The sequence below is a fragment of the Nelumbo lutea genome, chromosome 1 (genome assembly GCF_056320005.1).
Source record: "Nelumbo lutea isolate HS-2025 chromosome 1, American lotus-T2T, whole genome shotgun sequence".
NCBI classification, from domain to species: domain Eukaryota; kingdom Viridiplantae; phylum Streptophyta; class Magnoliopsida; order Proteales; family Nelumbonaceae; genus Nelumbo; species Nelumbo lutea.
The window spans coordinates 149,413,606-149,426,882 of record NC_142684.1 but is presented as its reverse complement, the minus strand read 5'-3'; the positions used below and the strand labels follow the sequence as shown (position 1 = coordinate 149,426,882).

The 13,277-nt window shown below is 39.3% G+C and overlaps 1 protein-coding gene across 2 annotated transcripts in view; it reads right to left on the bottom strand.

The window, feature by feature from the left end:
- The window catches only part of LOC148878307 (uncharacterized), a 48,468-nt gene that overhangs the window by 8,369 nt on the left and 26,822 nt on the right, over positions 1-13,277 (bottom strand). For both annotated transcript variants that reach the window (XM_088952661.1, XM_088952662.1), the window contains one exon: positions 4,898-5,004. In XM_088952661.1, the coding sequence (XP_088808787.1) occupies positions 4,898-5,004 (107 nt within the window). The remainder of the gene's footprint in view (positions 1-4,897; positions 5,005-13,277) is intronic.

The following is a 13,277-nucleotide window of genomic DNA, read 5'->3' as shown; positions in this document are numbered from 1 at the left end:
ATGTCCTCACAATGTTATAAAAAAGAAAAAGAACTTTTTGGGGCAAAGTTATACAAAAGAAACCAAATAATACTGACAAAAAAAATTGACTCCACCATCCAAAATTTCTTTTTCCCTTGAATTACTTATGGATACAATAAGACTTTCTGAAGGACTACTGAAAATGACTAACAGGGATCCTTTGAACATAATCTCTAGAAATGTGGTGGTTCGGAACCTGAACCAGACTAGCCAATTGGATAATTGGAAAACTTGGAAAGGGAGCTTCTTGGATAGGGTTGCAACTTGGGCTGGGTTAGCCAGAAACAACCTGAAAAGGTTTGGTTGGATAAAAGTTCCAGTTACGGTTAGGATTGAAAAGTATGAACCCAATTTAACTTTGAGTTGGGATGGGGTTGAGGTATTGAGCAACCCAAACCCAACATTTATTCATATTTGTATGTATAAATTATTATATATATATGTGTGTGTGTGTGTGTGTGTGTGTGTGAGTGTGTAAATTTGTATGTATGTATTAAAATGTAACTATGCATCTATGAATACATGTTTATAAACATATATTAAACAATTTTACTTTGAATGAAAAAAAAGACAAATCTAGTTGAAACAAATGTACTCCAAAAGTACCTTAACTTTGTTCCTGTCCATATAATAATGGTAAAGCCAGTTAACCTTATTCCATTAATCTTAAGTCTAAGAAATAAGAACATTTTAACAAAATGTAATGAAGAAACCAGGACAACCCAAACCCAATCTAGCCCAACCTGATCATGACTTTAAAAGTCAGGTTGGGTTAGGGTGGACCTAAATCCAGCCTGACATGCACACCTTTTCTTGGCTGCTGAAAGTTTAGGAGGTTTTCATTTCAAAGTGCTGTTACCTAGGACCCAACCTCCTCATGGTTGAAAATTTAGGAGGTTTTCATTTCAAAGTGCTGTTACCTAGGAAAGGTGGCTTTTATATGATAATAAAAGTAAAAGAGTTTTTAATAGACATAGCCACTATGAGAGTATAATGCCCAATTGCCATCATGATAGGGCATGGGAGCTCTTTTGAACTCATTTTGCACATGACACAGGCTTGACACTTTTGACCCAGAAAAATCAGGAGCAATTAAGGTCAGGAAATGGATGTGGTTTGGAATCAGAGAGATAAAAAAAGGGCTATGAACACAAAAGCAAAAGAAGCCAAAGAGAGAGATGAAGGGAAGAGAAAACCTAGGAGCAATTAAATGTTCCATGTATTTGTGTCTAAGAGAGAGAAGAGAAAGAGGCAAAAGAGAGAGATGAAGGGAAGAGAAAACCTAGGAGCAATTAAATGTTCCATGTATTTGTGTCTAAGAGAGAGAAGAGAAAGAGGTATGGGTGGAACCTGTGCCTGAGATGTAGGGGTCAGGCAATATCCGAATTCAAATCCGATTAAATATTCGAATATTTGATTCGATTCGAATTTGATTAATTAATTATTTTGGATAATTAATAAATATATAAAATAAATATTTTATGGATATAAGTATATAAATATATAAATTATTTATATAGATTAATTATAATATATATAATTTATAAAATATTTTATATGTTATATATAAGAAGTAAATAGTTGGTCGAATTCATATATTTATCGAATCGAATCAGGTCATCCAAATTCGAATCTAATTAACTACTCGGTATGAATAGGATATCCGAATTCGACCAATTAGATATTCGAATTATCCGAATTCATTTTGATTATATCGAATATTGAATTCAAAATCGGATTTCCGAATACCGTTTACACCCCTACTGAGAAGGGCAGTCAGGGACATACACCTTGGGAGTACTTCAATCTTGTTAACCATTCTTGAGAATGTTTTCTTGGATCCCTCTCAGGAAGATATCAGAATTTGGATCCCATTCCTCCTCGGGTTGGTAGTTTTTGTTGGGAAGCATTCCTAAAAAGAATTAACACAGGTGACCTACAAAGAAAGAGACCCAATCCTGTCTATTCCTACATAGGTGTATTCTTTGCAAAGTTAAAGGGGAAACTGGTTATGTGGAGATGTATGAGGGGGCTATTTAGGAATGAGTTTTCTCCCTTTTTGGGTGCAGATGGATCCCTCCCTTGAATGTGCAAAGCCTCTTCTCTCCTTCTTACTTTAGTTGGCCTTTAAAAAGAGGGAGAGTTAGTGGAGATGTATGAGGGCTGCAGTCTGCTGGTCTATCTGGGAAGAAAGAAACCCATGTACCTTCTCAAAAAAGGAAAGAACCATTGAGAAAGTAATAGAGTTGATGCATTTAAGGGTGGCTCACTGGCTGAATTCTCCGAACCTATTCACAGTTTTTTCCTTGGATGACTTGATGAGAAATTGGTCAGAGATAGCTAATTCTGCCCAGGTTAATATGGTTTCTTCTCCCTCTTGGACCTCTCCCCACCTGGATTTATCAAGCTGAATTTTGATGGAAATAGTTTAAGGAACCCAAGGCTCTCTAGTATAGGGGGAATGTTCAAGAATGAAGAGGGGCTTATTATAGCCATGTTCTCAGGCCCTATTGGAGAAGGAGACTCTTTTAGGGCTGAGATCCTTACGGCTCTGGAAGGTGCCTAAAGAGAAAGGGAGATGAACTAAGAAAACTGGTTTTTGAAGGTGGCTCATAGGTGGTGGTGAGATGGCTAAAGGAAGATAACTCTGGTATCAAGAACTACAGCAATGAAAAGAAAAATATTAAGTGGCTGACTAGGGACATTGAGGTGAAATACAGTTGGATAAAGAGAACTGCTAACTCACTTGTTGATGGGTTAGCCAAGCAAGGGGTGAATATGGGATCTTTCTTTTGGGCTCATTTCTAGTCTTGTATTTTCTGTTTTGCTAAAATGGGGGAGTTAAGAAAGTTTACATCCCCCTCTCTTGTAATTAAAGTTTCTTATTCTTAATAAGTTTTGTCGTTACCAGTGTTTTAAAAGGCGTGGGAGGCATACGCTTGGAGGCGCGCCTCCAGTTGAGGTGCTCCCAAAACGCCCTGAGGTGTATGCCAGAGGCACGCCTCGCGTCACACCTCCGCATTTTAAAACATTGGTCGTTACTGATAAAAAAAAAAAGAAAGAGGTGATTTGATCTGCTGCCTGTTGTAGCTATCATTTACTGCTCTACAATTACACTTTCCATGGATTAGGAGTGGTTTTTCTCAGTAAAGAGATTTTAGAGAGATAACAGAATTCTAGGACCAAAATGAGATAAGTTTGAACCAAGGAGTGCCATAAGATTTGATAGGTTGATGATGAAATTATAGGAAATGCAGAATACACTGGCATGCAGAGCAATAGGTAACATGATGCATGTTTTTTTATAAGAAAAAGGATTTCATTAATAAGTAAAAATTTAAACTTGATACAACTATTGGCAAAATCCAATACTCATCAGTACACGTTTACAAGTATGCCCAGAAAATACTTTGCCTATTTACTCCCTGTTTAGCTAATGCATCTGCTACCCCGTTTGCAGTTCTTCTCACCCAGCTGAAGTTTGCATTCAAATTCTTTGCAATCACATCAATCTCCCTAAATGCATGTCTGAATTTCCATGGTGCTTCTTTGAGGTGCTTTGCCAAATGAATTACTAGCTGTGAAACCTTCAACTTCCACATTTCTGAGACCATGCTGTTGTGCTAATATCAACCCTTGTAGCAGTGCCATTGTTTCTGCCACGACTGAATCTCCTATACCTGCTGAGCCTGAATACATCACAACCACCAAGCATTGATGGTTTCTAATCAATCCCTCAATACAAGCTCTTCCCAGGTTAGCCAAAGAGCTACCATCAAAGTTCAGTTTTAGTTTACTTTCAGTTGATGGCTTCCAATCCTGTCTTACCTTTTCAGGGTGGCTTTCAGTTTGTGCAACTTCAGGCCAGGATCTGATAATATCATTGAATGAAAAGATTCTGAAAGTCTCCAAAGTTTTTACCCAGTGTGCGGCTCGGAGTAGGATAACTTCCAACAGTTCCTCCTTTAATCTGCTCTTTTCATTGAAGATTCTATTATTTCTTTCTTCCCATATTGTCCACACAACAGCAGCTCGGAGTAGGTAACATGATGCATATTAAATAGATAAAAATAGATAAAAATTGCATGAGCCAAATTAACCCAAGATAACCCATTAACCTATACGCAAATCAGATAAACTGTAAAGTCCCACCCTTCCCTAGTTGATGTATGATTTTGACTACAATCTTTGATCATAAATATCATCCTTATGATAAAAACACAATAGAAGTATTTGTCAGTGTGGTGTTGCATAGTTGAGCAGCATTAGGCTGAACAGCTATGTAAACACCACTAGCCATTAACTTTCAAACAGTGAGATTCCTGAGAAGGTCATGTCAGATGTCATCAGTCTCTAGTTCAGATGACATTAAACTCAGAATGCCAATGTGGTGCCAACCTGGTAGCATTTTTTGATCAGGAAAGGAAGCTTTATTAATGAAACTTAAATCATGTGAATTATATATACAAGTTGGGAAGAATCCAACAACCAAAATAAAACAGATCAATTGCAACTCTGCCCAGGACAGTTGCTCCCTATTAACCTCTTGCTTTGTTAAGGAATCTGGCATCCATATGCGGTCCTTCTCACCCATTTGGATGTAAAATTAATTTCCTTAGCTAGCAATTAATTTCCCTTTAAACGTTCTTGTACAACCAAATCCCTGGAGAGTTTTCATTCATCCAACAAATTACTAGTTTTGAATCCCCTTTGGCTGTGCCACCTTGGCAGCATTCTAACCAGAAACACATGCAACATTACAGTGCCAAAAACCACCACTATTTTCCATGCAAATGGTTGCTTACATGTGATTTAAATACATAGATATGCACAGAAACCTTAACTATGCATGAAACTTTAAAATGCAAAACTGTACCTTTACAAGTGCACCAATAACACCCAAACTGGTAAGCCTCAAATATTCAAAAGGTCTTGTTTTGCTTGTAGTGTTAAGGAAAGGATATAGATATAAAGGAATATGTGCTGCAAAAGGATGGAATTTTCCTATATTAATAAACTCCCAGCCTGACTAGCTATAATACATGTATCTTCATGGAACAAACTTCAAAGAATAATTGATAGGTAACATAATATCATTAATCATAATAACAAAATAAAAACCATTAAAGTTAAAAGTAAATGAATTCGATAATTTGATAATTTCCAACCATAAAACATATCATGTAAAGTTCTTCCTCTAGTGTTACTTAGAGGAAACCACCAAAAGAACAAAATGAATATCTACAATTTGTCAATCCAAGCAATAGGATATTATCAATTAAAGCAACTCAAAAGGCACAACTAATTCAAAACTTTTTAATTATCTTTTTATATTCCGGAACATATGGACTTGCTTCGCTACACTAACAATAAATTAAAATTGGAACTCCTAAATATTTCTAACATTAAAACCATATATGTAAAGTGATATAGGAGAGAAGGGAAATTGAATAAGGTTAACTAGCATCTATAATTTAGAGCTTAACTGAATTAGGCAAATGATCATTATGGTCTTTCTACTTAAAATCTAAGAGCAGTCACCTTGTGCAAAAAAAGGACCACTATACCTGTTGAGACCCACCCAGCCCATGAAGGCTTAGGCCCAGTAGCAAAACAGAGGGTTTTAAAAGGTTAAAGGTGTAGTTGAGGCGTAAGCCGCAAGATGTTGCAAGGTGTAAGCCTCAAAGCTTAAGAATCAAATTAATTAAGCCTTAAATAAAATAATAAGGAATCAGCTAACAATTATAAACATTTTACATTTCACTTTTCAAAATGTAAAGTTCTCAGATAATTCAAATGACCAGTTTAGAAGAAAGGAAACATATGAAGAATCATCCATATAATTGAATATTAGATTTATGGTCATTCAGTAGTTTAGAAGAAAGAACATAACTTAGTTAATTTATATATTTATATATATATATATATATATATATATATATCCATTAGGAAAAGAAATGAGAAAAATAACATATCTGAGATGTTAGATTTAGAATAATAAGAAAAATCACTTGATATATCCAAGAGAAACTAAGAAATTGACTGGCCCTATTTGCATTGAACTCTCCTAAAAAACTAAGAGAAACTAATAGAACCTGATTTTTTTGACAAATTAATAAAAGAAGTATAAATTCTCCCTAAGAAGAGGCACTAGATGTAACCCCCCTTAGAGAAGAGAACATAACCATACTCTTAACAGGATACAATCATAAGGTAGCACAAAATAATTCAGCCCTTGAGACCCCTTGTTTAGCCAAAGAATCAGTCATAGCATTTGCCGATCTGCTAACCCACTGCAGACTGACATGTTCCTTGTGAAACACTTAACTTTCTTGCGAAGATCCCTGTATGCCTAGAAGATTGTATCTGGATTCGACAGCCAGCGGACTACCACCTTAGATTCTCCCTCGACTATCAAATTTTCCACTCCTGGTTGGTTGGTGAACCCAAAGCCAGTACCTCAACCCTTGTAGAATCACCAACTCCCACTGGACCTGAAAACAGGGATAGGATGTTGCTGTCCTATTCTTTAAGATCCCTCCTATCCATGAAGGTCCTGAAAACCAATAGGATGTTTTTTTATAAATAAAACTCATTATTTTCATTAGAACTGTTGTTGCTTGTGGTACTGGCAGCCGCCAGTCTTCTATTTATAATAATCTTTATAAAAAGACAAAATCACAAGTATGCCCCTGGCGGCATATCCTAGGATAAGAACAATAAGAAAAAAAAAAAAGAAAGAAAGGACTAGTAGCTGAAACTGTCCCACTAACATCAGTTATAAGGAACACTTAAGCCTTACAACACTCCCCCTCAAGTTGGGCTGAAGATGTCTATCATGCCTAGCTTGTCGAAGAGCTCATTGTGCCGCGAACACGGAAGTCCTTTTGTGAGGACATCAGCAAGTTGTTCCTTGGAGTTGACATAAGGGATACAAATTTCCCTTTTTTCCAGTTTCTCTCTTATGAAGTGCTTATCCACCTCAATATGCTTAGTCCTCTCATGTAAGACCGGGTTGCTGGCGATGTTTATTGCAGCCTTGTTGTCACAGTAAAGAGACATAGGATTATGAGCAGTAACTCCAAGCTCACCTAGGAGGTTTTTTAGCCAAAGGACTTCAGCCACCCCATGTGCCACAGCTCTATACTCAGCTTCTGCACTTGATCTTGCTACCACATTTTGCTTCTTGCTCTTCCAGGTCACCAGATTTCCTCCCACAAATGTGCAATACCCACTAGTGGACTTTCTATCATCCACGGCTCCTGCCCAATCAGCATCTATAAAGACTTCCACCTTTTGGTGATTGTGTTTACTGAATAGTAGACCTGTTCCTGGATGTTTCTTCAGGTATCTAAGGACTCAGAACTGGCTCAGAACTCCAACTGAATAGGCAATATTTGGGCAGGTGATGGATAGATAAATCAGCTTTCCCATTAACCTTTGGAACTGCTTTACATCTTTCAGAGGTTCACCAATACAATCACCTAGCTTGTGGTTTGCATCCATAGGAGTGTCTGCCGGCCTTGCACCTAATTTACTTGTATCTCGTAAAAGATCAAGGGTGTATTTCCTTTAAGAGACAAAGATACCCCTTTTTGAATGGGCAACTTCGATCCAAGGAAATACTTTAGGAGTCCTAGATCTTTCACTTCAAATTTGGATGCAAGGAATTGTTTCAATTTCTGTATCTCTAAACTCCAACTCCCTGTAATGATGATATCGTCTACATACACTATCAATACGGCAACCTGTTCCTGACATCTCTTCACAAAAAGTGTATGATCAAACTGGCACTGTTGGAACCCCATCTCTTGAACTGCCATGTGAAACTTACTGAACCAAGCTCTGGAGACTGTTTTAAGCCGTAGAGAGACTTCTGTAGCTTGCACACCTTGTTTTCACTTCCCTTGGCAGAGAATCTAGGAGGTTGAACCATGTATACCTCTTCTTCCAAGTCACCATTCAGGAAGGCATTCTTTATGTCCAGTTGATGCAATTCCCAGTCAAAGTTAGCAGCTAAGGATAGGAGAACCCTAATCGAGTTCATCTTAGCCACTAGAGCAAAAGTCTCATCATAGTCAACTCCACATACCTGTGTACCCTTTGGCTACTAGTCTTGCTTTGTACCTTTCAACTGTTCCATCTACCTTGTGATTAACTGTGAACACCCATTTGCACCCCACGGGTCCTTTCCCCTCTGGACGATCCACCAATTCCTAAGTCTGATTTTTGTGGAGGGCATCAATCTCCTCATTCATGGCATCTATCCATGCAAGGTATTTTAAGGCTTCTGCAACATTCTTGGGAACAGGGATGCAATCAACTGCTGATAGGAAGGCTCGGTACGAAGGAGAGATGTGGTCATAGGAAACAAAGTGGATAATGGGGTGTTTGGTAGTGCAAGACCTGACTCCCTTTCGTTGAGCAATAGGGATGTCTAGGTCGTCCACAGTGGGAGTAGGGTTAGGGGTTGGACTTACCTCCTGGGATTCTGATGATGTCAGTTGCTCAGTGTTTGGCTACTCCACATTTCTATCACACTGCTGATCTCTCCGACGAGTACGTTGGAAGACACGGAAGGGAGTGAGGTCCGGAATAGAAGGAAGAGACACCTGAACCTACTTCTCCTCTTCCACACTACAACTCTCCCCCTAAGGAGAAGGAGAGAAGAACGGCTCAGACTCGAAGAAGGACACATCCATAGACACAAAATATTTACAACTGGGTCAAAACACTGATACCCCAAGAAGACACAAGGAATGGACATTCATGTATTTCAACAATATCGGACAAAGGCACAAGGAATGGACCGATACCTCTGGATGGAGACAAATCATGGACAAAGGCCCAACAACCAAAGACTCTCATGGGGATGGAAAATCAAGGTGACTGAGGGACATTCATGTGTAACATCATCCCACGCGCTACCTCAAGGAGGTGTTTGTTTTTTCTTTCTGCAACCCCATTTTGCTGTGGTGTTCTGGTGCATGAGCCTTTATGAATAGACCTATGGGAGGCGAAGAACTCATTTAGCTCCCCATGGAAGCATTCCTTCGCAATATCGGATTGGAAGATCTGTATTTCAACATGGAACTGTGTAAACACCATCCTCTGGAAGTCTTTCACTATCTTTGGAACCTCGTCTCTGCTACGCATAGGGATTACCCATGTATAGCGAGAGTAATCATCAATCAATGTAATAAAAAACGTATATCCACCCTCAAAGATTACATTTGTAGCCCCCCATACATCAGAATACACAACATGAAAGCTTGAATGAAAGGTTGTTCTACATTGTTTACTCAACTGACACATTTGACACATGAACTCTAACACTGAACACGACTTAAATAAAAGTGGGAACAAACATTTTATTACTTCGAAAGAAACATGACCTAAACGACTGTGCCACAACAAAATTTGACTCTTATTTGACTGACTATGTGACTCTGAGGATGACATGGAGAGACCAGCTTTGTTGTCGAGAATGTAGAGACCGTCCAACAGGCTTCCTCTACCAATCGTCCTCCCAGAAAAACACATGAGTCAGCAAAAAAGGTTACACTACAGTTTAAAGAACTTGTAATGCTACTAATTGAAAGCAAATTTTTGGGAAGTTGTGGGACATGCCATACACAATTCAGGTTAAGGCCATGGGGAAGGGATATCGATCCTTGACCTACAATGGAAGAAAAGGAACCATCTGCAAGTCTCACTCTATCCCTTCCTAACAAAAGGCTATAAGAATGGAATAGGTTAGGCTTACCGGTCATGTGATGTGAGGCCCCTGAATCAATAATCCAAGGGGAATCTGTGGGAGTGACATGGAATGCAAAAGCCACATTACCTGAAGTAGATGCAAAAGAGGTAGAGGGAGTACCAGTGACTGAGCTGTCCAATTGCCGCAATGCCCTACCATAAGATTCCAGATGCTCTCTGAATGAATTCATTATATCCTCCTTGGGGTCAAGCTTATTAGGAGTGTCCCGGGTACTACCGACAACATGAGTGTCTTGGGTTGCCACATGTGCTGCACTCGTTCTTTTCAAGTGACGTTTACCCTATTCTTGATTCTTTGCTGCCCACTTGGGTTTCCCGTGGATGTCCCAACAGGTGTCACGTGTATGTCATGACCTTCTACAGCGGGTACAAAAGAGTTTATCTTTATAATCTGCCTTCTTAGGATCACTTTTCTTCCCTATTGAGCTGTTATTTACCGCAGCCAAGGCAACTTGTTGCTCCCCCTTAGCTATAACCATCACACTTCACCTGCTTTCTTCAGATTGGACAAGGGAGTATACTTCATGTACTGTAGGCAATTCTTTGCTTCCTAGGATCTGCACCCTTAATGGTTCATATACAGGGTTCAGCCCTAACAAGAAAGCAAACACCCATTGCTGAGAGATCAGCTTCCTGTAGGCCTTAACATCATCATCGTGCTTCCACTCTATGGTTTCCTTATTTACATGTTGAGGACTCAGCTTGTAGTTGGTAAATCTTGGCATAATGCCTTTGCTTAGAATAGGTAATTCTAGTCTGTTCCCAGATCTCAATGGTAGTGTCTGCCCACATAAAATTCTTTTTCACATTAGATTCCATGGATGCGAGGAGCCAAGACATCACCATACTATTTTCTTGGTCCCACCTATCATGTTCAGTCGTCTCACCCTTGGGTTCTTTCACCTTTCCATTGATGTAGTCGGCCTTACCCCTTGCCGTTACATAGAGTTTTACACTCTTAGCCCACTCCAGGTAGTTCAGACCGTTCAAGGGGGTAATTGGCATGGAAAAAACCATGGTTTCACCTCCCATACTTGCTGTGTTGCGGGTTGGGGTGTTCCCCGTGAGGTCAGTTCATGACTTGCCATTGAATATTACAACCAACCAGTCCAAATGCCACCTAACAGCACAGTCGCCACAACTGGAATGTGGCAACTCAGGGTTTACTTCTAGAATGTGAGTAACAAACTATTGAATATTGTTGAGAGCACAAGAACAACTGCTGAGAATAAGAGATCAGTCACTACAACGTCCAAACAAAACAACAAATAGTCCGGTCATCGGTTCAGCACCACCAATATTCAAACAAATAATCATATAATCAAGGCATAAGACCTATGCACCATTGGATAAAGAATACTGAGATAAACTGAAACAAAACCACACCTGTTCAGCACTAGATCAAAACCTGCTAGGGCTTCATTGCACCATCAACACCCTCCTTCGATTAGGGTTTTAGCAGACCAGCACCATCCCACGGCTAGACACAGCTAGGGTTTTTCAGTAATTGTCGCTTGGGGCCACTAGGGTTTCAGCAGAAGTACAGCTGCCAAAAAAGATTGAAAACACAAGCTGCCGCTAGGGTTTCTGTAAGTGCAGCCGCCAGAGAGAACTGAGACCAGTCGCAGCTAGTTTTTTTTTTTTTTGATAGAAAAGTAGCCATGTCCAATCCTCTTTAGAAAGGTTGATGCTAGGATCGTAGGTCTTCTCCAGCCCCAAAATTCCGCTCGGATACCATGTTGCTTGTGGTGATTAAGAGAGAGAGAGAGAGAGAAAGACAGAAAGGTTTAGATGATAGAAAGAAAAGCAAACTCAGTACTGGCAGCCGCCAGTCTTCTACTTATATTAATCTTTATAAAAAAGACAAAATTACAAGCATGCCCCTAGTGGCATATCCTAGGATAAGAACAATAAGAAAAAAAAAGAAAGAAAGGACTAGTAGCTTAAATTGTCCCACTAACATCAGTAACAAGGAGCACTTAAGCCTTACAACAAGAACAAAAGGATAATATCTGTTACAAGCATCCCAATGGGAGGCGTGAGGTGCAGCCTCACTCTTTAACAAAGGAATACAATAGATTTAAAAATGGGCTCAGTGCATCTAATCCCTCGTTACCCCTTGCTTAGCTAGAGAATCACATAAGCCAACATTATCTCTTGATGACTTCAGCCAAGGAGATTTGGGATAGTGCTACAGAAACGCATTATCAAAAATTGAATGTTGCAAGGGCCTATAAGCTAATGATGTGAACAAACTGAGACATGGGAAAAGAGTCTAGTTGTCTACTACTCAATGTTGAAGTCACTATGGCAAGAGATTGATGTTATGCAAACAGTTGTATGGAAGAGCACCAAGGATGTAGAGACATTCAGAAAATTAGTGGAAAGAAACAGGGCATTTGAGTTTCTTATAAGACTTAATCTAAGTTTGATATTATGAGACAAAATATTCTGGCCAAGGATGAAGTAACACTTGCTCAAGCATATTCTATGGTGAGCAGTAAAGAGAGTAGGCGGCAAGTACAGGTACAGGGACCAACTTCGAAACACTTTGCACATGCTAGAATAAAACCAAAGGTGTCGACTGAGAAGAAAGAGGTGATATGTGAGTACTACAAGAAACCGAAACATACTAAGGATACTTATTGGAAACTTCATCCAGATCTTCTTCTAGAAAGGATTCAGAACAACTTTAAGAAAAATGGTCAGCTTGGAAAGCCCAAGAATGCAAATGTTGCAACAGCATCTAAAGAAGGAAATAGAGAAAGCGAAGAAGAAAAATCTACTATAGAGCAGCTGGCAATAGTGAAGGCAGAATTTGAGAGATATGGGAGGTTAATTAATCATTTGGAGACTACTGTTGCAACTTCCTCCTCAGGCAGCACCTCTTCATCTGCATTTGCCCACTCAGGTACTCGTGCTTCTACAAATCATGCTATGACTTCAGGTAATCATAAAATCCCTTGGATTATTGATTCTGGTGCATCATACCATATAACCAACATATGAAACTGTTAGTGAAGGGGTATTTTGGTCTTTGTACCTGTTGAGAGTGTTGATGTGTACTATTATGTTAGTTCGAGTGCCTCTTACTTAAAAAAGGGCACTTATGTCTTTTCCAATTACATTAATAATATAATAACAGGTCTGGCCGAAACTAGGGATGACTTTTCCTAATTTCGAACCAGACTTTTTCTCTTCTCCTTCCTCTTTCTTCCTTCTTTTCTCTCTTCCGTCTTGTTGTTTACTAGGGTTTCTCTTGGATTTCTCAGCCGTTGGTTGGAGCTTAGGAAAAGGGCTGAAAAGGAGTGAACGCCCTCTTCCCTTGGAGGTTTCTATGCCTACAGTGGTGTCGTTGGTGATTGGTTGTTGTGGTTTCTAAGCCCTCCCCTAATTAATGTAGGGCTGGTGCGTGTGGTGCAGTGGTGTTTCATTCCTTCGTGTGGTTGGCCTTCATGCAATGAGGTAAGGAGTTT